This window comes from Lepidochelys kempii, chromosome 6 (genome assembly GCF_965140285.1).
Source record: "Lepidochelys kempii isolate rLepKem1 chromosome 6, rLepKem1.hap1, whole genome shotgun sequence".
Taxonomy (NCBI): Eukaryota; Metazoa; Chordata; order Testudines; family Cheloniidae; genus Lepidochelys; species Lepidochelys kempii.
This window is the reverse complement of record NC_136385.1, coordinates 50,440,654-50,465,409: the sequence shown is the minus strand read 5'-3', so window position 1 is coordinate 50,465,409 and position 24,756 is coordinate 50,440,654. Positions and strand designations below refer to the sequence as shown.

The window sequence follows — 24,756 nt, the reverse complement described above, 5'->3', positions numbered from 1 at the left end:
TTCCTTTATTTCAATGCTCCGTCGATCAACGAATTTTCCCCACAGTCTCTTCCTGAAATTCAGTGGGTCTCTCTCTCTCTCTCTCTCTCTCTCTCTCTCATGCGTGCAGTCTGTCTAGCTGGAGACCCAAGGAGAACTCTGATCACTGCAGCTCCATCTAATCCAAACAGCTGGGACGCCTCGGTGGTCTCTGCCCGTGTTTTATTGATTTAAGTAGCTCTAAGACAGATACAAGGGACAGATCGAGGCAGATAAAAACTTGCCAATGCTTCACGATTTGAATCAGTGTGTGCTTTGCAACTTTGAAGGGCTGCTAGCAAGACTTCTTTAATGGGACCCCTGGTGTCATCTGCGCCAAGCCTTGATCTCCCCAGCAGACTAAGGGCTGCGGCCATCATGCCACAATGGTTATAATTTGGATCTTGCTGCTGAGTTTGTTGCAGGAATCTTGGTCCCAAGGGCTGGCTGCGGAGGTGCCCAAGGTACCTTACTGTGCCAAAGGCCAAACGTGTGAGCCAAGGCTGCGCAGAGATGCTGGGGGGCGCGGCGGGGTCTATGAGCATCTCGGGGGAGCACCCAGGCGCAGGAAGCTCTACTGTGCCACTAAGTATCACCTCCAGATCCACTCCAATGGGAAAATCAACGGCACCCTGGAGAAAAACAGCGTCTTCAGTAAGTACTGTGCATGCCTCTCCCCTGCCCATTTCCTCCTCTATTAGCTTTGCAGGGTGGCTTTCAATTACTATTCGTTCTGACCCATTGAATTGTCCTTCAGGTCTAACCTTAGAAACCAAGGCGATTAACGAGCTTGGGGCTGTTTAGAGTGAAGTGACAGTGAAACAGACACACGGGGGGCCAGACTCCGACACCCTTGCTCTGAAGGGCGTCTTACTCCCGGAATATCCTAATTGAGTTCCATAGGATTGCTTGAGGAATAAGGTGCTACCCCAGGGGAATTAGGGTGGCAGAATCTGCTCCTTTATTATTAGGATTTTTTTTCCAGATTCAAATTCAGCAAGATTTTGCCCTGATCTGCTTGCAAAGCTGGAATTTCTTTGCAGCACACATTTGTCCCTCCCCGATAACACTGGCAGAAACAACTAATTCCGAAGCTGCTAATAACCGTAAGAGTAATACACTTCTGTCCAAGAGTTCCTCGGTTTGGATTTTGTTGGATCTTTAATACTACCCAACAAAGCCCATCTCTCTCCTTCCTTCCCCCTGCCCTTTTCATGCAGCGTATTCTCCAAACTCCTCTGCCCACATGCAAGGCACAAGACGGGAGAAATACAGATGTGGACCCGACCCAGTGAAGTCAATGGCAGAATTATGGCTGAGATCAATGGGAGTCGGATCTGGTCCTCCTTTTTCTCCAGAATCGGCGCACTTATTAATAACTAGTTAATTTTAAACCAGCTTCCAGAATTACACCCACACCCACCCACGGAATTGCTCAGCGGCTTGTGCTAAAAGCGAATGAGACAAAGGGAAAGAAATGTACCCCCATACCCCCCGACTTCCAAAAAGTCAAAACAAAATTGTTTTTTCAAGTTGCCTCTGATTTGGCGATAGGAGGGGGCCTACTGACCAAAGCATCTGAGTGTGTGTGTGGGGGGAGGGGGTTTAAATCTGTTCTCTTGCCCCAGATTTCTCCATGCTCTGAACAAGCAGCTCAGGTCTAAGATGCAGCAACTTGTGTCCCAAGCCCCCTTTGATTTGTACACCTTCTTTACAGACACACCCCACCCAGGCTGAGTCCCCCTGGTTGTAGCAGTAAGTGTAGGAAGCAGCTTTTGTGTGTCCAGAAGGGGGATAAACCAGGATCGAGGCAACGGCTACCTGCACTCAACTGTCACTTTGTCTAACCATCTTTGCTACAGTTGCAGGCATCTCTCCTCACATTTCCTTTCAAAGCTCCCTCGCAGCTCCCTGTCACCAAGCTAGGACCAGTGCTGACTCCTGAGGAGCCTGCAGACCATCCAATGGCTTTCTTCAGTCTCAACCCGGGTTTCGGATTAGTTCTCCCCCCTCACTCCGTGTGCTGTCTCCCCGCCCCCAGTCTTCTTGTTCGTCTCCTCCTGGGGGGGATGTGAGGTGGTATAGACTAAATGACTTTTACCCCCCTTGGCAATGTGCGGGGAATCAGCGGTAATTGAGATGAAACGGGATATGTCAAGAGCAAAGGGCTGTGAGTGAGAGAGAGCAGGAAAGATCGGGATGTTCAAATACTTTTCTTAGCAGGCCAGTGGAGCTACTGCAGCCGGTATGTGGACTCGGGGTCCCATGAAGATGCTTTGGGGAGGAAACAACTTTCTTCTCACAGCGGAACCTTAAATCCCCAGAGATCCGGGACTTTCCTTTCTTCCCACTCCCCGGGATAGGAAGTGCAGCATTATTTCTGTGTAAAGCATCCCACGCTGGGTGTCTGGAGCCCAGGATGCTCCTCCGGGGAAACCTACGCCCTTGCTCTCCTTAGCGCGCAGAGACCGGGAGACCTCCGAGATCTGGCTCAAGTGCACAGAGGAAAACCACGATTTCCTAGAGAAAAAACCCTCTGGTTATCAAAGACTTTTAGGAGGCATTCTTCCGAGCTCAGTCGACGGCAAAACGACGGGTGATTCAAAACAGCTGTACGTATTTGTCGAGATTGAGGTCAGACCAAGAATTGAACTCCGCGAAATAGGAAGGCTGAGCACTGTGTGTGTTTTCTAATTGTCAAAAGACGCTCCTGGGTTTACATCCGGCTTCTAGATCGTTACAGAGAGTACTGAGCTTTGACACCAGAATTGCTGAACTGGGAGCTTCCAAATCACAACAGCACCTACTACCGCCTCGTCCCTTACACGAGTTCTATGATAGTTTGCACCTAGCATCCTTTGGCGGGATGTAAACCCTTTGGGAGGCTGTCTGGGCTTCTCCCCCACCCCCTTGTCTAGTGCATTAGACACGATCTTCTAAGGGCTGAAATATCTCCTCCCTTATTTTCATACTGTCCTTGTTTCAAGCACTACGTCAACTTTCTAAATGACAAGTTCCTTTCATGATTATATATGTGGTTCTAAGATGCAGCCGTCTTACTCCATTTTACCCTCTGGAGACCTCAGAAAGAGCATTGCCCTGAAGAGGGTAGCTTTGTGACTGGTTTCAGTAAGTCAAGCGCTGTGGTATCCCTCAGAAAAGCATTAAAGGGGATTTAAACTTTTTATACATATACGTATAGGATTCGGTGAACCTGCAGTTCAATGTCAGATCTTTCCTTTTTAAAAATAGTTGAAGCTCAATCAAACAAGTAGGAATTTACTATCAGTTTCCAACGATTCCCATCTCATTAGTTTTTCTTTGTATTGTCTAATTATGTTAGTCTTGTTTTATGTACATGACTACAGTATAACTTCTTGAGTGTATAAGTTATAAGTGCAAACTCATATTCTGGAGGTAAGTAGCTATTCGGATGTATTTCAGAAAATTACATATGAAGGGGAACAACCCATCTCTCCTCTGTTTCTAGGTATTCTAGAAATAACTGCAGTTGATGTTGGAGTCGTTGCCATCAAAGGGTTGTTCTCTGGCAGCTACCTGGCCATGAACAAAAGGGGAAGACTTTATGCTTCAGTAAGTTTTATTTTAAGACAGTGGCACCTTAACTATTGTACTGAAATGGAAACATGTTCTATTTGGGTGTCAGTAATTTTCATGGGGATGCGGGGAAGGAGCACTATTATCTTGAGTGGACAAGGTTTATCTGCTATGAATAAATGCTTATAGAAAAAAAAGATTGATAGCACCTTTCTGCTACAGCATTTAAAGTGCTAAGTATTCTAACTTTTCTTGTTGCCTGGACAGCCAAAGAAACAAAAATAATTTATTTGGCAAAGGCTAAGATTCTCTTGACAAGTTTTTGGGCTATACAAAATTAAGCAAGAAAATACACCAGAAACAAATATGATATCAATATATATTCACAATGGCCCAAATTAATATATTAAATATATCTTTGACAGCAGGAGTAGGTGTAAATGTCAGATGGAAGGGAGTCAAAAACTAGAAAACCCTTCATTGATGTCAATGGGACCATTTCTCTTACAGAGTACAAAATTGGGCCCCAAGCAAATGTAAGAGAACTCAAGCTGGGGTCAGAAGACAGAGATATAGCAGGAAAAGCAACTACAAAAAGTGATAAGAAGGTGTAAGTTAAAGTAAGCCCCTCAAACCATTACTTTAACCTTACACTTTCCTCCAGACTTTTAGGGTGAAATCCAGGCTCTAGTGAAGTCAATGGGAGTTTGCCAGTGACTTCAGTTTGGCCAGAACATCACCCTTGGTGTAAAATACCTCAGCTTCGACTCCTTTACACTCACTTAGGTACAAAGAACTATTTACCAACATGTAACTTACACCACTTCATGATCCATCAACTTTGAATTTGGTCCAATGTCTTTGACTGAATCTCTGGCAATCTTGAGATCAAACTATTATTATGTAGCAACTAGACTGTACGGTTTCCCCAGGAATCCTGAGATACGAAAGCAGATTTTAAAAGAAAAAAATGTGCAGGGTAAAATATAGCTACCTGGAACTTGCTTTCCTCACCTAGTTATTACATGTAATTCTATTGATTTGAGCAATATGATACGTTTAAGCTAGGAGAGCTTTTCCATGGCCATGCAGCCTACATAACGCAATTACCATCAAAAGAGAGGGAGTTCTCAACTAACTTAATATATTTATGTATTTCCCTCTACCACCTCAAGAGTATTTTCTGGTGAATGTTTACAGGATGCTTTCTGTAGTGTCCACTGGGGCTTTATAAAGGGATTGTGTGTAAGGATGATGGTTCTTTGTTGGTATAGTGGATTTGTGTCACAAGTAGCTTCACCAAAGAAAAACCGTTGGAGTGGAATGTACCCCTTCTTGGCTCTATGTCACAGCAGAAACAGGGCTAGCCCTGTGCTCCCACCTAGAGGCATTGATGAGCACCCCTTTTCTAGAATGGTGCTCTTCCACCAACTCAGAAAAGCAGTCCATCCCAAATGAATGAAAGATGTTAAAGTAAATTCTTACTTTTCCTTGTTCAGAGTAGATATTTTTTCCCCACGCGGTATTTAAATGATGCTAACAGACTCCTAAGGAAAAAAGGTTAATCTCTTATGATGGAGAGAAGCCACAGAAGGTGGCTGAGAGGCCTTCCCTCCTGGATTTCTCCCTTCAGTGTGAGAAAGGCAAGCAAGCCACTTTGTGGCTGCCCCATGTTGGTCTCAGCTCCAGCGGGAATGGAATCAGCTGCAAAAGTCTCCTTTGAATTGTGAAAAATTGTCTTTGCTACTCCTGGTAGAGTTCACAACTTCTTCTCTTCTATAGGGGAAGGGACCAGAGTGGGAAAAGCTATTGCATTCCCACTTCTCCTTTTCATAGGGCAAGTAACAGGCAACAATTCAGACCAGGAGGGCACACCATGGGCTTGAATACATGGGGAAATTGACTAGAATGATTCACAGTCTGGAACCAGTCCCTTGGGAGTGCCCCTTTAGTATTCTGAACCCCAAGGGTTCACACAGTTCCACAGGGGCAGGCCCATGGCCTCCAAGACTGGGCTTTCAGTGCCATTGATTCCTGTCTCTCTCTGTGGCTCCCTGCAGTAAATCCAGAAGGAGGCTTGTACTGTACCCCCTTCAAGGCACAATGTTTCCAGTGAGTATTTGCAGTGGCAGCTTGTATAAAACAGCGTAACAATTTATTAGTCAGCTGGCACACAGAATCTGAAAGTCTTTAGGATAGCAAAGAGAGGCAAAGGTCCATCCTGGTCACACAGTCCATCCTGGTCAAACCAATGCAATTGGCCAGCTAAGCTGTTATAGACTCCCTTAGTGGCTCTGGCTCACTCCTTTTGACCGTAGTCCCAGGTAAGACCTGCCAAGTCCCTCCAAAACCCAACCCTTATCCCCATTGTTCTGTTCTGGGATAACTATTCCACTATAGCTATTCTGGAATAACTCCCTCTGTGGACACTCTGTTCCAAAATAAAAGTGACTTTATTCTGAAAGAATTACTCTGGAATAAAATTGGAGAGGAAGAACAGAAGCAGAGAAAGAAAACTCTACCTATTGCTGCCCGCATCATTATGGTATCTGACAACCTCATATTCTTTCATGTGTTTATCTTCACAACATCCTTATGAGATAGGGCAGCAATAACATTACCATTTTACAGACGGCAAACTGAGACACAGAGAAACTTAGGGCCAGATTTTTAAAGGCATTTAGCTGTCCAAGGATGGAGATGCCTAGTGGAATATTCAGAATTTCACCAGGCACGTACCTTCATCTTCAGGCATGTAGATACCTTTAAAAATCTGGCCCTTAGTGACTTGCCCAAGGTCAGACAGGAAGTCTGTGGAGGGCCAGAGAATTGAACGTAAGTCTCTCAAGTCCCAAGCTAATGCTGTAACTACTGGAGAATTCTTCCTCTAAAGAAGAGGTTCTAGGGAAAAGTTCAACAAAGAATGCTGTAGAGGTTCCTTTCTGCTTTTATGTTCTACAAATATTACCTGTTTAAGTTGAGAGAATGGCAAAGAAAAGAAGGGACTTTGCTTCTTAGCAATGTGGAGGATGTTCCTCCAAATCTAGCCTGAATGTTTAGGAGCTAAAACCCCAATACCCAATTTCTATTGTCCACAGCAAGGTGAAGGCATTGACTCATGCGGGATTTCTCAAACCCCATTTTTATCCTTCAATAGAGGATAAAGCTAAAGGGACAAATCTCTGTGTCTCATGTAAAAAGTGAGCATACATTAAGTGAACAGCATGTATGGGATCTGACATACTGACCTTGTCACTGCTATAGTGAGGGAATGGCATGAAGGGGCATATTTGTCCCAGGAAGGATGTGTGTTTGTATAACTCTTTGTCATGTAAGAGGAGTTATATGTTTCAGAGGACCATTCAGGTTGAAGTGTACATACACCCAGGGGCGTCAAGTTATATGGGCCCATGGTGCCCGGGCTCCAGCAATATTCGGTGCCCGGCTCCACCAATGTTTGGGACCAGGTCTCTCCCCCAGCCCACCTGTCACCCCCACGCACCTCCCTCAAGTGTCTCCCAGACCCCACTTGCTGCCCCGGGCAACTCCCCTGGGCCCCAAAGCATCCCTGCCTCAAGCTGGTGGCTTCCCCCTGCAGCTCCGCGCTGCACTCCACTCTGCCGGCATCAACTGCCACCATAGAGTCCTAGTGCCCCCCCCATCCCCTAGTGCCAGGGCAGGTTGACCCTGCCCCTGCCCGTCCGCCTCGGACCCTTCCCTTTTCTGGTGGGACCCTCCACCAGCACAGGGGGCCCCTCCAACTGCAGTCACTGCTCCTGCCCTATGCTGGGCAAGGGACAGCCCTACCCCTCACCCCCAGTGAGGCTACAGTGAGGGGCAGCAGCAGGGGAGGAGGCACACATGTGATCCCAGCTCCCCTCCACCCTGGCACCCACCACAGGGCAGGCGAGGGGGCTTCCTGGACCTGAGAGGGGCCCTAGGAGCACGTGCAGTGACAGTGGTGCGAGGTGAGTGTGCTGACAGTGGGGGAGAGGGGGTCCCTCCCCCAGACCTCCGGGGAAAGGGCTGGGGGGAGTCCTCCTCTCTGACCGCAGTCCCAGGGCAGCCTGTCTGCATCCCAAACTCCTCATCCCCAGCCCCGCCCTCCCACAGAGCCCTCACCCCCGCAAACCCCATCCCTCTGTCCTAGCCCTGAGCTCCTCTCACACCCCAAACCCCGCATCACCAGCCGCACCCCAGAGCCCTCACATTTTTACATAATTAAAAATATATATATATTGGCTAACAAGGCAGGTGTGTGTGTGGGGGGACGGAACTTAGACCTGTTCTGGGCACCACCACCCCTGCACACACCTCCTTAACCTCAAACAGATATTAAGGAAGTTTAAAGGCAACTGTTACTTAGGACTCAGTTCATTGTAATAGTCCACAGGTGTATTGCATCTACCTATTAATATATAGTTCATCATCAAGATACACAGTTTTGTCTCTTTAATAGTTTCAAAATGTGCATAGTACATAAGCACCAGGAAATTAGAATTATATTTTCAGTGCACAGACATATAATTATAGGTCCAGAAATGCAAGCAAACTAATAATTTCATCTTGACTGAACAAATTGTAATGATATGCCTGAGTATTTCTACCCCACTTTCCATCTTCAAAGTGATTTTCAGGCATTAATTAATAAATCCTCATAATTCTTTGAGACAAATGTATTGTCCCTGTTTTCCAGATGGGAAAATTGAACTCAAGGGATTAGGCAATTTGCCCAAATCCCCTGTGAGTTAGTGACAATGCTGGGACTAGAATTCAGAAGGTCTGTTTCCCAGTTCCACGTTCAAACTGGGAACACAGACCTTCTGAACCTCTACAGCATTCTTTTATTATTATTAATGTGTATTGCCATAGCACCTTGAAGTCACCAAACAAGTATCAGGGCCCCACTGTGATGGATGTCATACACACAAGCACATAACAAATAGAGCATATAGAATCAAGAATATCAGGGCTGGAAGGGACCTCAGGAGGACATCTATTCCAACCCACTGCTCAAAGCAGGACCAATCCCCAACTAACTCACCCCAGCCAGGGCTTTGTCAAACCTGACCTTAATAACTTTGAAGGAAGGAGATTCCACCACCTCCCTAGGTAACCCATTCCAGTGCTTCACCACCCTCCTAGTGAAAAAGTTTTTCCTAATATCTAACCTAAACCTCCCCCACTGCAACTTGAGACCATTACTCCTTGTCCTGTCATCTGCTACCACTGAGAACAGATTAGATCCATCCTCTTTGGAACCCCCTTTCAGGTAGTTGAAAACAGCTAACAAATCCCCCCTCATTCTTCTCTTCCGCAGACTAAACAATCCCAGTTCCCTCAGCCTCTCCTCATAAGTCATGTGTTCTAGTCCCCCAATCATTTTTGTTGCCCTCCGCTGGACTCTCTCCAATTTTTCCACATCCTTCTTGTAGTGTGGGGCCCAAAACTGGACACAGTACTCCAGATGAGGCCTCACCAATGTCGAATAGCGGGGAATGATCACATCCCTCGATCTGCTGGCAATGCTTCTACTTATACAACCCAAAATGCAGTTAGCCTTCTTGGCAACAAGGGCACAGTGTTGACCAATATCCAGCTTCTCGTCCACCTAGGTCCTTTTCTGCAGAACTGCTGCCTAGCCATTTGGTCCCTAGTCTGTAGCGGTGCATGGGAGTCTTCCGTCCTAAGTGCAGGACACTGCACTTGTCCTTGTTGAACCTCATCAGATTTCTTTTGGCCCAACTCTCTAATTTGTCTAGGGCCCTCTGTATCCTATCCCTACCCTCCAGCGTATCTAACACTCCTCCCAGTTTAGTGTCATCTGCAAAATCACTGAGGGTGCAATCCACGCCATCCTCCAGATCATTAATGAAGATATTGAACAAAACAGGCCCAAGGACCGACCCTTGGGGCACTCCACTTGATACCAGCTGCCAACTAGACATGGAGCCATTGATCACTACCCATTGAGACCGACAATCTAGCCAGCTTTCTCTCCACCTTATAGTCCATTCATCCAGCCCATACTACTTTAACTTGCTGGCAAGAATACTGTGGGAGACTGTGTCAAAAGCTTTGCTAAAGTCAAGGAACAACACGTCCACTGCTTTCCCCTAATCCACAGATCCAGTTCTCTCATCATAGAGGGCAATTAGGTTAGTCAGGCATGACTTGCCCTTGGTGAATCCATGCTGACTGTTCCTGATCACTTTCCTCTCCTCTAAGTGCTTCAGAATTGATTCCTTGAGGACCTGCTTCATGATTTTTCCATGGACTGAGGTGAGGCTGACTGGCCTGTAGTTCCCAGGATCCTCCTTATTCCCTTTTCTAAAAATGGGCACTACGTTAGCCTTTTTCCAGTCATCCGGGACCTCCCCCGATCGCCATGAGTTTTCAAAGATAATGGCCAATGGCTCTGCAATCACATCCACCAACTCCTTTAGCACTCTTGGATGCAGTGCATCCGGCCCCATGGACTTGTGCTCGTCCAGCTTTTCTAAATAGTCCCGAACCACTTCTTTCTCCACAGAGGGCTGGTCACCTCCTCCCCATGTTCCAAGTATAAGAAAAGAGACAACAGGTGGACACAATAAACAGATCTGGGGGAGCACAAGGTAATAGCAAGATAGTTATGATTAGTGATAAATCAACAAAGATCATCTACAGAGGAAAAAAATCCATAGATATACACATATAGCAATTTAAAAGGTAACAGTTTGAATTATTGTCCCTTTCTATTGCAGGTTAGTTTGTGAATGTTTTTCACATATTAGTTTGTGAATTGCTAGATATTCTGATACTGTGAGACCTTGTTAATAGATAGAAAGGTAGATAGATGCTGTTATTCTGTTCTGAATCCCTCTTATACCATCCTTCTCTCATTCTAATCTCATGTTTCCTCTTCTATATGCTGCAGTCCTTTGTTTAATAATCAACTGACCCCTCTGTAAGTCCTGTTCCTGCACTAGTCAGGATGCTCAGCTATTGTCCATGCTACCTTTCTGGAGCTGATGGTTGTTGTGTTTGCTTTACAGGAAACTTACAATGCAGAGTGCGAGTTTGTGGAAAGGATCCATGAGTTGGGCTATAACACTTACGCATCTCGCCTGTACCGGACAGTGCCCAATGGAGCCAACACCAAACGCAAAGCCAGTGCCGAGAGACTCTGGTATGTCTCCATCAATGGGAAAGGCCGACCCAGAAGGGGCTTTAAAACCCGCAGGACACAGAAATCCTCTCTCTTTCTGCCCAGGGTACTGGATAACAAAGATCATGAAATGGTCCGGCTATTTCACACAAATGTTAAATACAGAGAGAGTCTACTGAAGCCTCCGAGTAAGAATCAGAGAAGAAGGAGAGGACACTAATGAATTCCTTGGGGGGATTGGGGTGGGCACTGAAAGCAAAGAGTGTTCGAAGTGTGACTAGAAAACAAACAGCTGTGACTGTATGACATATCAGCAGGGACATTCTTGATACAATGTATATATAATTGGATGTCACATCAAACCTATTTACTTTTAGATATTTTAGAATTATTGCCTGTGCTAAAAACAAGTAACATAAATTGAGGTACACTCAAATGTCACTTAGATGGATGTAATAATTTTGTCAATGGCCTTTAACATTTTTCTTTTCCTTAATTTAATTTTTTTTCTAACTTACTTTAGGATGTTCTTCCAATGGGGTATTCCCCCAGTGAACCATTCTCTCCTATGAACATTTTACACCTGTTTCTTGAAAGAAAGCATAGCACTTTTATAATCCTTTCAATAGTTTCCCAGTACAGGACTATATTCAAGTTATAATGGAGTACAGAAATCTCAGAACTGGTTTATTTTGTAAGTTACATGTATTTATTTTTACCTTTGTTTTGACAAAGTCAGTATCATTCATTTTCTCTCCCCTGAAATTAACTTAACATGAAATTGTAAGATTACTTTGAATTGAAATATTTCAGCAGTGCTACACATTGTTATGGTGTTCTAGAATTTGTTTAATTAAAACATGAGGTCATCTGATCTTGTTATTTAATGGTTTTCTATGAAGCTTGATAAAGGATATAAGCTTTACTAATATAAAGGGTTGGAAGACCATATAAACCAGTTTATTATACATTGAATCTTATTCATTGCTTTAAGACTAGAATATGATGTTAAAGTTGAGTCCAAATTTCCATTAGAAACCTCTCTTATAAGGGAATGGGAACTCAGGGTCTGCTACTGCTACCCCAAACTCCTACTGAAGTCAATAACTTAACTGGGAGTTGTACCTTGGGAAAATTAGCCTTCAGGAGAGGATCCTTGATCAAACATTTTCTTTGACCTGTTTTCTATATAAAAATCTTAGTTCTGGGAGTTAATATATTTTAACCAGTACAGCAAAATAATCAGTTTGGTTATGCAAAAACAGATTTAAGATGGCTTTTCTATTATTATTATTATTATTTAAAAATGCTTGTATTTTGAATAGAGATAGATCCAAGATGCAAAGTTCAAATCCAGATCTGGATCAGTGATCTTGGACTTTGGTTCAATCTCTTATAGAAATGGGGTCAGTTGCAATTTCTGATTTGAATCTGGAAGTGAACTTTTGCAAAGTTAAGTGTGTTTGTGTCATGTTTTATTCTGAATTTATACCTAGTTTTGAAAAGTGGAACTTTGCATTCAGGTAATATGATCAGATTGACAGAGCAATATTCTGATTTAGAAGTGTCTGGTATGCATGGACAGTAATCTTATCAATCAGTATGTTGAAATTATGTTAGCATGGGAGTCAAGGTGATCAGCACCTTGGCAAGTCAAGCCCACATATAGCACAGCTGAGTGCAAGAGACTGCAATGGATTCAGTACAACCAGTAAAATGGATTCAGGTATTCTTTTCTTTGAAAGTTGTTCAAACATGGGTTCAAACATTGTTCAAACTTAGATCCTAAACCTCTTCCCACTGAAGTTGATGGGAGTGTTGATTTCATTGAGAATTGTGGATACTCTGAAAGTTTGGCCCATTAAAATCAGTAAAGACACCAAAGCATTTATTTAACAAATCAGACTGTTCAGTAAATAAATATTAATAGGTGCTATTTTGGTCTATCCATTTAATAAGGCATTTAAGGACAATTCATGCAAAACTGCCATTGTCATCAATGAGAGATTTTCATGAGGGAGAGGGGAGTATTTGGCCCATAAATTGAACACAGAGTATTTTCTCAATCCAACCTCCACATGTGAGTTCATAATCGCACCTTTGTAAGCTTTCATTCCCTTGTCCATTTCATCCACACTTGTCTGCACCCCCACTTTATTACACTCACAAAGAAGAAAAGCTATCGCTGAATAAGAAAGATGGCCAATCAAAACTTTATTTGATCTCTGGGCTTCCATTATATCAAAAACATTTCGAAAACACATACACATTAAAAATGATACAGCTTATAACATAGGGAATTCAGGAGCTGGGTAAAAAGGGATAAAATATGTGAATTGTTTTTCAACCTTTTAAAAAAGGGGGGGGGTGTTTTCCTTATGAGGGCTGAAGAATACAGACATCAGGCCCTATCATGTCCTCCCGCATAAAGAGCCACAGAAAGACCCAAGTTAAGCAGAAAATTCAGTGGTCCTGCGAATGCGGAGTTTCTTCATTGTGTTCCTCACTGGTGGACAACCCTGTGGAGGGACAGAGGGCATAGTCTTCCAACTCCATGAAGGGTCCAAAGAGCCACAGGAAGATGTTACAGATTTCAAGACGTCTTTGGAGGGTTGGCTGCATCTGTGTAGAAGGCCAGACATTCCCTTGTCTCCTAGACTCTGATTGCAACATGACTTCCTTAGATGCTGTGTTGGCCTTGCAATATTCCCTTTACCCCAGCCACAAAATGCCCCAGCAAGGCATTGAGTGGGAACACACAGGAATTAGTGATGAGAAGACAGGCAGTTTGGCTGGGCAGGCAAGAGGTGGAAAATGAGCAGCTTTCACAGCCCTAAGAATCTTGAACATCAGGAGTGATGTGAAGGAAAGGAAAAGCTGTGCTAAATTAGGAAGGGACTGTCATGGAGAGGCAATGCTTAACTTGTAATGAAAGAGGTGCCGGGGCTCAAGCAATTTTTTTACATTCATAACTGACGCAGCAAGCCCCGAGGTGCCAGGGCTAGGAACTGCCAAGCCTAGAGGTGCCAAGGCTCAGCCCCAGCAAGCCCTGGCACAAATTACACTGGGGAGGGGTATGGTGTGGTTGTGGCTTAGCTTGCCTGAGGCTGCCGTGTGCAGTAAGATAAGAAGGTAGCTGGATAGTGAGGAAAGATGGAGACTGCTCCTCTCTGCTGCACTTAGCAGATAATGAAGATTGACAATCAGGCCCACAAAGTGAAACACAACTGGAAATGTTCATTCTGGCTTAATATACATGTTATGATGGGGAAAAGATGGTGGGAAGAACAACATTTTCTGACCTATGAAATGATACTAGCTAGATATATTTTTTTACATATACACAGAAATTTAAGCAATTTTAATTGCAAAAAAACAATTCTTACTTGAATTTGATGTGGTTATATCTATTTGGGGCCAAATTTTACTCTTAATCACATCTGTGCAATCCTCAGTGGGCAGAATACACATTTAAAGAATTCACCCTATTGTAGCTAATTGAACTGATACATAAACTTCAGCATTTCAGTGAACATTTCTTTGTGTTATTACAGCCATCTAACTCCTGAGGGCAACGGGAGTCTTTCCATTATCTCCAATGGAACTGGATCATTCCCTGTGAGAAAAGCCTTGCGACAATGCTCTAGACTACCCAGGGTTCAGGGGACAACAGGGTTTTCATAAGCGGATGTAATAGGAAGTAAAGGAGGATTCCAGAGTAAATGTGTTTATTCTCTTACACTAACAAAACCCCTTGGCTTTTGGAGATCGGGATAGTGGAATGGCTACCAATTTCCACATGTCACTGAGATCAGAACCTTGCCTATCACTTTGAGGACATTCTATACAAAACCATTCATTTCAGTGGGGCAAAGCAGAAAGACAAGCAGAGAGAATGAGACAACAGACCTACTAACTCTCTAGAGAAACATGTACTCATGAAATTTTGTTGTGCCAAAAGAATGAGCATAACAAAACTGAATAGCTTCAGTAAGGGTTCAATTTCTTCTTTAATGCCAAGTATCTACTTCCTTTTCTATTATGGAAGATTTGTATACTTCCTGTCTGTATTTTCACTGGTAAAATGCTTTCATATAGAAGAAAAGTATTGAACTGAGGCTTTTTTTTTTTAATAAGCTATTTTAAATAGGCCTTTGAAGCTTTCAGCAGAGCTCAAGTTCAGATGTCTCCTGTTTCCTTTCGGAAGGTTTGAAGGATTTGGGAAGGTGAACAAGCAGATCTATAATTAAAGAACAGTTGATGGTAACCGTCCCTCTTTGTTAGCATTCTCAGGCCACCTCCAAATTTAGACAGTTAAAGAAAACTCTGTCCCGTTTTAGTTTTGCAATAGTTTAGATGCCACTGTTGCATAGCAGAAGGGGAGCCTTTCTGAAACCCAAAGAATATCCCCTTTCTGGATGCAGACCACAAAAAGAAATGCAATGATATTCATAATCTTCCCTTTATAAAAATACTGCAGTACTAATCCTAAACACAGCTATTAATGTTGTAATCTGTACTCTTTTGGACCAAGGGACAGTGGTTTATTTGTGAAATTCCTACAAATGGAGGGAGGGGGATTACACATAAATCTTGATGCTGCATGTAGAGGTAAATAGTGAGCTCTAATATACTTTTCAAATCCTATAAAACATATAATTGGATGGAAAAAATAAATGCCCTGGAGAGGAAGTTATTGATCATTTAGAGCAAGGGAAAATATCATGTATCTGTGAAAGAGTTAATTTCCCTAGTTTACCCCCTATAGATCAGTCACCAGTCAGGAAAAGGCAAATTAGAGGACTGCCTAATATTTCAAAGGGGAATAAACATGAATACAGGGAATAGCTTCTCTAAATCTATGTTTTAACGCTCAATTATTTAATGCAATTATAAGTGCAGAACACTCAGGCCAGCAACCCAGTTAAATCTCTTAATCTGAAATGAGGAGAGTGTAATTATGTGGTGCTGGATGAATTCAAAGAAACTTTGAGATAGACTGTTTTAAAAGAAGCAGTCACCAGAGAGATGAATGAGTCGCCCTGCCTTTCAATAGAGGACTCCGGAGAGCTGCATCTATAGTGCATACAAACTGGAACAGACCCCCTCAAAGCATGGTGGCACTGGGATTGTATACCCCTCAGAAAATCAGATTGTAAAGGTCCTCACGTGGTAGCTCTTTCTTTAAAAAAAGCCATGATCAGCCAGATGCCAGGCCAAGGCCCTGAACTATTGTTCTGCATTTTACTGCCATTAGTCCCCATGTTAAAAATCAATATTACAAAAACGTCAGTATCATGCAGGAAATGAAGGACAGGTATACAAACAAGAGAGGTCTCATGTAGCCCCACTGCCTCTATTCTCTTCCCTGCCCAAGAAGGATGCTAGCAATAGCATGCCAAAGGTCTGAAAAAAACATAGCTAGTCCGAGAAATTTTGACAGGACCATATTCTGTTGGAATATGCAGTTCCAACGAAATTGAAATTCTTCCCCAAAATCAGGCTGATTTTGCCAGAATTTCATTTATGAAGAAAGCTAATGGGGAAGTTCTGGCAATGTCAAAAAGTCCTGCCTCAATATTTTTGGAATAAAATGTTTCAAGTTTTTGTTTTGAAATGACTTTTGTTGAGAATTGTTTTTCTTTCACAGTATATTATAATGCAATATAAAATTTTTAAAAGTCAGAATTGAAACAGTTTGATCAACCCACAACAAACAAAAATGGGAATTTCTCTTGATGAAGAATTTCAAATTTTTCAGTTTTCATTACCATTCCAAATCTTTCAATTCTTCACAAAAGCTCCTCAAAGCTCTAATGGAAAAATATTAGTAACAGGTCAAAGCTCCACTTCCCTTTAAATTTCTGCTGGAAAATAGCAACCAAATATTACTTTCTGAAGTCAGATATGAGCTAGAAGGAAAGAATTCTGCGAGGGTCCTCTGAGATGGTTATGCTAGAATATAGGTGGTGTATATTACTCAGACAGTGCAGCATAGCGAGAGTATGATGATGTATACATGGTTTACATTACTCAGACCATGGCGTATAGCAAGCATGTGCTACTCAGACAATGGAAGCAAGCTGAAAATTATTCTTGAATTCTTAGACATTTCTTAACGGTAACACAGTCCTAAAACTACAGCAGCAGAAACTGAGTTTATTTGTGTCCTGCAGTCTGTCTGCTTGGAGAGTCTGATAGCCATATTCAGTAGTACACATGCAGGCAGCAAAGGAAATCCTCTGGATCAAATTAACCAATTCCTTCCCCCTCTAATGAAATGAATGAAAAGCATATTGTGTTTCCACAGTTGTACAGCGAATGGCTTCAAAATAATTATTAGGGGAATATAGTGGTACTAAGATCCTACAAGGAAGGACCGGCAAGGCAAAACAGGGTTCCCAGGAATTGATTAATTTCTTTATGCCCCAATGAGTCCTTAAACAAAGATAATTTCCACAGTGTTAAGTCCAGTTGTTCTAAACAGTGCCTTTGGGGCCAGATCCTGCTCCTCTAGAGGTCACAGGGTGTTTTCTTCATTGACATAAATGGAAAGATTGGGCCAAGTGTCAGATACTATTTTTGATTTATTATTTAGATCAGTTAGGGGTGCAAATTAGGTGTCTGAGAACGTAGTGCACATTCAAATAAACATGCACCACAAAGAAGCATCACATGGAAGTCCTTCAGTGATTACTACTTATGGGCCTGATCTCTTTCTACTTCCCTTCCCTCTGCTTATTTACAACCTTCCCTGCCCCGCATCGGTGTTGGTGCAAGAGCCTTCTCCCCTGTAGACTTTTGTCATCTTGAACAGACTTTCTCCCTCTAGCTGCCATGTTACCTCTCCATGTGTTTTTAGAACACCCCTAAAAACCTATCTTTTCTCCTTCACCTTTGTGTCTTATTTCTCTCCCTCAGCCCTTATTTTGCATTAATCTTTTTAACGGTGTTACTGAATCCTAGAGAGAATGTCTAACATATATGAATTTAAAAGTAATGCACTGACTCTTTTGGAGGTGACAGACCATATCTGTAGATTTGCTGCTAGAAACAGCAATCTGTTAGCCATTAAAAATGTTAGGAATAAATTTCTATGGCAAAATTACAATTAAATTTATTTTCTAATGCTCTCTGGTACCCAGTGCACCATCCCCTATATTTACACATAAATCTGCCTCTCCAAAGGTATTGCTTTGGAGAAAGTTTTTGGAAGAGCTGAGACATGATACAAAGGCAGCAGAATTTGGACCGTATTGTAACCTGTACATCTCATATATTTGCTGTTAGCTGGCCAGGAAAGGAACCTGCTTCTGATAAAATTGAAACTTCTGTGTGGTGGGCACTCTATTTACTGAAAAGCAAATATAAGGACTATCCCACTCCTATGGGTTTTAGAGCAAAACACAAATACAACAAGGCTTCCCTCGGCCAAAGTAATAGTATAAGGTAGAGCTTGTTTTAGCCAAATCCAAAGCAAAGGTTTGACATGTAGCTTACTGCAACCACATTTTTGACCCTCCTCCTACCTTATTCCCTGACTCAATCCCCCCAGGTCCCTCCAGCACATTTCTCTTATAGTGTAGGGAGTGGGGTGGGGAGGAGGGTTAATTAATTCCCCACAGCTGTCCCAGCCATGCTACCCTGCAAATCCCTGCACTCAAGAAAAGCAGCTGTGATCTTTCCTCTTGCCACAAATTAACCTCTTCCTTGCTTGCTTCCTTGCTAATTTCTGAATAGGGTCCAATCAAATGTAGATCTGAACTTCATCTCTCTTTAATGCATCAAACAAAATCCAAGATCCAAACATTTTGAACATGGAGGTTTGAAATCAAATCTGAATTTCCCCAAATTTCAGGATACTCAGTTTTGGTCCATTAGAGATACACTGCTAGATGCAAGCTGGGAAATTGAATCTGAAATTGCATAGATCTGAGGTTTTGGTTTAGAGCCATCTAGGTTTGTCAATATGAACGTGCTGCAACAATTAAATTACCTGAGCAGGAATTTGGTCCGAATACTAGGTTTAATTATCCTAAGTAATCAGGACCACGGTTTCACATTTCATTCAAACTAAGTGTTCTTTGGAAAGAGACAGGAGCCCACAGAGAAACAGTTTAGCATGGAGGCTAATACAATTCAGATGATTCTTTGAGTACATTGACAGAGACTCCTACTCACTGAGGTTCAAATCCAAAGTTCTATTAATGTAGACTGATCAATGATACTTATTTTAAAACACTAACACATTGTTGATACCATACAAATTATTAATGATAATAGAGCATTCTCAATTAAAAAAAAATACATGTCAGGATGCTTGTTAAATTTGCATTGTCATTGTTTTGCCTGGGAAAGTTACAAATAAACACTGAATATAACTTTAGTCTCACCCAGCAAAAATGAGATGTGAGAAACATTTTGTCGGAACTGCACCATTCGCACACCAATTTCACCATTATTGATCTGGAGGAGGCAAAAATCTGTGTACCCCTGGACCAAACATAGGTAAAAGTAGCTCTGCAGCATTATTATATAAATGTGAGGTTCCAGCTCTAAAGAGAAATTGGAAAGATGGAATAACCTTCATTTCAAAGTGAATTTTGGAGCAAATCTGGTTTTGTGAAGGAAAGAGGTAGCAAGGCAAAGGAAGAAATCTTTCTGGTCAATGATGAAGCATTGAAACAATTAGCAAATGAATTGTGGAAAGGGTTGCATGATAACAGTGAAACCTCGTGCTTCTTTTCTAAACAGCACTGATAATAAAGCAGACTAAAACAAATCATAGAAGGTAAATATGGAAAAAAGGTTAAAAAAACTTTGCAGGATAAAACATAAGAAAAATGTGTGAGGTGGAAATTTGACATGAATTTCAACCTTTTATACAGCTCAGAATTATTTCAGTTTTTGGTATGGCACTGACCCCCCACTTAAAATCCACAAAGAAAAAACAGAGTTTAGGGGAAAGAGCTATAACATACAAGCCAGTGATCAAGGTGATGGCTGGCACCAATCTTGTTAGTTCTAGATAGGCAAATAGACAAGCCCCTATTGCGTCATTAACCATCAATAATTCTGGAACTGATTACAAAATGTCAGTGGAAACAATTTTCAATGAAAAACAGAAGTGAGTTTTTGCAAATTTCCTCACTCTCCTCTCCTCAGGCCCCATACATTATTTTCTGACAAGATCTAAATTAGTTCTATTTTTTGTGTTTTTTTACCCTTCCTCCCAGCCCTTCACCCATGTGATCTTAGGATACATACCCCCCCCCACACACACACCAAAAAATCTCCCTCACTGTTCACTTTCCTTCTGCCACAACAGTCCCTTGAATGACTAACCATGGAAAATCAAAATTGCTTCATGGACACACTTCACTCATTAGAGTCTCTGGCTTCTCCCAACCTCAGTCAAGGTGATAGTGTCAATTACAAACATTGTAATACTTCACCAGATCTGATTATGTCTGTAAAATCCTTTCCACTGCCTGGACAGTTCTGTTAACTTCTGCAGTCTATGTTAGCTACACTTCCCCTTCCTCCCTGGAGTCTGGGCCACTCATAGCTGTCCTGGAGCAAATAGAAGCTGCAGCGCCATGTGATTTGCAGTGGGGGGCACTTTCTTGGGTTCTGTCATCTCTTCAGCTGAGATCTAATCCAGGGTGAAGGAACTGATGAGCCCACATTCTCCCTTGCTCTGTGAGGGAGCAAGGGAGTTGTATTTTCACTGAAGTAAGGAAGCAGTCAGTATAATTCCAATTAATTCTTTTTTTGTGTTATTTTAAATAATGTAAGACCTCTTTCACCATCTTGTTGTTCTCCTCTCTTCTCCCCTCGATTACCTCTCCAGGTTCCTTCTAGGGTTCTTCAATATGTATTGCATTGTACTACCTGCAGCTCCATGCCCCACCCCCTTAAACACACAGAGCACTCTACTGGGCCATCTCATCTAACCTCCTGAATCATGGCAGGAATGAATTCATTATCTCCAAATCATGCCTGTTACTGAAGTTATCATGGATGGAGTTCAAACAGAAGCCTTATGGTTTAAAAGTCACTTTAAAGACGGCATTTGGTAAAACAAACAAACAAACAAAAAACCCACCAAAAAAAACCCCACAACTTTTCCTACATAATTTTTAGTATTATTGTTAGCCTGTCAGGGCAGTGATTGTGCCATCTTTTGGACAGGACTGTGGCGTTTATGGCACTGCCATGCCTAGATTAACCACTGCTCTCGGTGCACTTGTACAGGCCCTACATCTCAAAGCAGCACCTGACCACCAGAAAAAAAAAAATCCTGAGAGACGCTGAAACTCCCATGCATGCGGTCACATGGCCACTCACTCAAATATGGACCATCTGGTCCTCCATCGGGGGGCGATGGTTGGGCCAAATCTGAGCAATGAGGAGCCGTGTGAGAGTGGAGTGGACAATGGGAGCGAGTAAAACTGGGCAGCTGGAATTGGAAGGAGCTGCCCTAGCTTGGAATACGGGTAGAGCTCTGAGCTGGGAGGCGCTGGTGAATGGCCAGGAAGGTCCCTGGAGTAATGGGTGAGGCACTGGGGGTGAGTTGGTGATGGGGTGAGTGGGGAATATTGGGGATGTGGAGACAGTGGGGGTGGTGAGATTGGGGGTTGTGGCCAATGAGGCTGAGGTGTTGTGGGATGTGTGTCAGAGCTGCTGTGATTGGGGGGGGCTGTGAGGATAAATGGGGTTTGGTGAAGGGATTTGGGGGTCTATGTGAGCATTCGGGGCTCTGTGTGGTGTGGCAAAGAGAGGGGTGTTTGGGGCTGCGTGTCAGGTGGGGTATGTATGGGATGGAGGTGCTTTAAGGAAAGGGGCAATTTCCATAGTGCACAAGCCCCCAACATTCTTTAATCTAGGCCTACCTAAGTAGGAGATGGTATAGGGCTCAGGCATGCAAAAATCACTATCTGGTTGCTCCTTGCTTACCATGAAAAACACATCCTGTGCCATCCATTAGCATGGAGTGGATTGCACTGCTGCCATTGTGCTGGCCCACATTCAGTGTGTGAGGTAGAGGGGAGCATGTGGCAAAGGCCCTACCCCACCCCTTTTTTATTGTCTTGCTCTCCAAGTGGAGCAGGAGTGAACAATTGCTGCACTGCCCAGAGCACATGGACTGCTATTATGGGGGGCAGCTGCTAATGAGTGGGTCATAGGGGCAGAAAGGGAAGCAAGCACAGTCGAGGAAAGCAAGTTACCAGTCTAGCCATGTGTGTCCATATAATGCCTAGCACAAAATGGGCCACCAGAAACAAACAATTATAATGAAGAAGGAGGAAGACGAAATACATAAACCAATGGAATAATTTACTTAAAGAGGGATGCCCCAGACATGGGATATCACAAGCTTATTTGCCAAGCAAAAACTCATTTCATTCATCAGCTACACTGTGAGAGACACAGGTATTGTGATTTCTGTAATTAAAACTAAAATTAGGATTACTTTTTGAGATTGCAGTTACTACTGAGTCACTTAAAACTACAAATATTTGGTGATAAAACTACACTTCTGAAAATCAAATTTACACAAAGATACACAGATACTGCCAAAAGGAAAGCGGATGCTGTGTAAGAAAAAAAAAAAGGAAAGAAAAAGAAAAAAACACCAAAAAGTGAATTGTACATCTACGGATATATGCATGTTTAACATCCACCACTAAGTAATCACTTTTTGTGGATGACCTATAATATAGTCAGATAGCATAAGGAGTACAAATTGACTAAAACTCTTTTTCCAGGACTCTGATGATGTCATGAATGATACTGATGCACAATCAAGGAAGTAAACAAAGCAAAACCAAAAAGAAAGCCATTTTATTGTTATCTTCATTGAAAACCCAGGATGGAAATTATAGTTTCCCAATCCAGCAAAGCTAAGAACCATGTACATTATCTAATCATAAGAACACAGGTTCAGATTTTCAATCCCACTGGATTTCAGAATGTCTCTTCCAACTGTAAAGCAGTTCATCTGGCTCCGGCCACTCCTGAACTGGAAACTAGAATGGTGAAGGGTGGGATTTTCAAAGGAACCTGAATTTCAATGGGATTTAGACACCTAACTCTCTTAGGCTTCTTTGAAAATCCCAGCTGAAATGTACTAACTCATATCAAATTCCTGGAATTTGTGTGAGATGTGGTATCCAATTAGCCCTGTTTTAATATTAATGTTTTTAATATTTTAAGGTAAAGTAACGAGTGTTTCCCATTTATTATAGACCTGTCATGATCATTTCATTGTTGTTGCCGTTTTAATTTTGGAAATGCATATTAAGTGCAAACTCAATCTTCCAAATGTTACAGGGAAATTGATTGTCTGGATAATTAAGGTTTTTAGTAACTGAGGGACTTTTCAATGTAAGTAATAGATGTCAGGCAATCTGACTCAGATTACAGGGAAGATGACTGAGGTTTGGATAATCAAGATTTTACTTAGTTTAATGTGTACATTTGGGGCAAACAACTCCTACAAGTCTGAAGGAGTAAAGAACATACACAAACTGCTGCATTACAGCATTGCTGTGACCTAGTCAAGAACCTCAAGGTCAACATTAGGAGAGTTCAGCTTTGCGGCTTGGGGGTGGAATTGCACGTGGGTTATTAAACATTTATTACAATGTTTGCAAGAGGACACCTGCTAATTGTCAGAAGATTCTGCAGCAACTTTGTGTGTGTTCCTAAGCTAAAACTACAAGTTTTACACAATTTCCAGACATGCTTGTCAAGCTACTGCAGCCTTTTTTCCATCAACAGTACAAAACTTTAAAGCAGAAGTATACATTTCAAAAATATTCAGAAGAAGATTCTCCAAAGATTTTCTCTTACCAATCTATTTATGTGAAAGTGGCAAAGAGTCCTGTGGCACCTTATAGATAAACAGACATATTGGAGCATTAGCTTTCGTGGGTGAATACCCACTTTGTCAGATACCCTTCTGATACAATGTATTTATGCGTTTCCAGAAATATGTGACTCTAGTACTGCAGTCTTATAAATACTCAACATAAAGGGCCAGATCCTCAGCTGGTATAAATTGGCATTGGTGCATTAAATTCAGTGGACTATGGTAAATCACACTAGCTCAGATCTAACCAAGAGTCTACTCCACATGAAAACAATCTCTATGGGCACTATAAAGCAACCATGAGCAAGCCTTACTCACATAAGTAAAGCCTGTAGGACCCAGCCCTATATGTCTAAATATATAGCAGAATTCCAATTAAACCCTTCCTTTATTAACATTAAACCATATTTGAACATCAAGGTGAGTCAAATCAGTTTTGTGCTGAAGTTCTCTGAGTTTCAGTTTGTTGTGCTACAGTATTACTCCCCTACATCACCCCTGTATTTTCAGCTCAGTGATTTTCTTTGCTTTGAGTAATAAAACACTGTCTGCTCTTCAAGACTAATATATAGCCCCTGAGTGAAGGGAAGGGTGTGATTCAAATCAAGACTTCTGTTGACACTATAATCCTTAGGAGCACAACTGGAGCGTTTCATGCACAGGAGCAGAGATCCTCCATTGATTTACTGCCTTGGTATTCAATCAAGAGCTGCGTTGTTAGCTGTAACATACCAAAAAACAACCCCCCCCACACCATGACTTCTAATTGAGGAATTTAACTTGTTGCCCGTCTTGTAGGAAGAGATTTGTCATATATGTGATATGAGGTAGCTTTTAAGAATTCTCCCCTATTTTTATAGTAAAAGGGCTGCAGGCATGTAAGAGGGTCTTCCAGATTTTAAATGAGATGTACACCAAAGAGACTGTCACTTGCATGAGGCAGAAACTAAGATTAAGAAGTGGTGGGATTATAGTAATTGTATGTTCCCCTTCCTAATGGAGCATCTCTCCCTCCATGTGTCCCAGTAGTTGCTCCCAGTTTGTATGAACACTGTACTCACCCCGGTGGGGAGGGAGGAGGGGCATGTTCTACCCTCAGCTACATAAAACTCCTATTGACAATGTGGCCCTGGGCTTGTTTTTTGGAAGGCAA

At 42.4% G+C, this 24,756-nt stretch overlaps 1 protein-coding gene across 1 annotated transcript; it reads left to right on the top strand.

Annotated features, from left to right (window-relative positions):
- Positions 1-404: 404 nt before the first annotated feature.
- Positions 405-10,946, top strand: FGF3 (fibroblast growth factor 3). Its single transcript, XM_073350329.1, has 3 exons — positions 405-672; positions 3,509-3,612; positions 10,614-10,946. The coding sequence occupies exons 1-3, from the start codon at positions 405-407 to the stop codon at positions 10,944-10,946; spliced, it is 705 nt and encodes a 234-aa protein (XP_073206430.1).
- Positions 10,947-24,756: the final 13,810 nt, after the last annotated feature.

Coding starts and splice junctions, on each gene's coding strand:
- FGF3 (XM_073350329.1), top strand. CDS start 405: ATGGTTATAATTTGGATCTTGCTGCTGAGTTTGTTGCAGGAATCTTGG. Junction 673..3,508: donor GGAGAAAAACAGCGTCTTCA/GTAAGTACTGTG, acceptor CTCTGTTTCTAG/GTATTCTAGAAATAACTGCA. Junction 3,613..10,613: donor GGGGAAGACTTTATGCTTCA/GTAAGTTTTATT, acceptor TTTGCTTTACAG/GAAACTTACAATGCAGAGTG.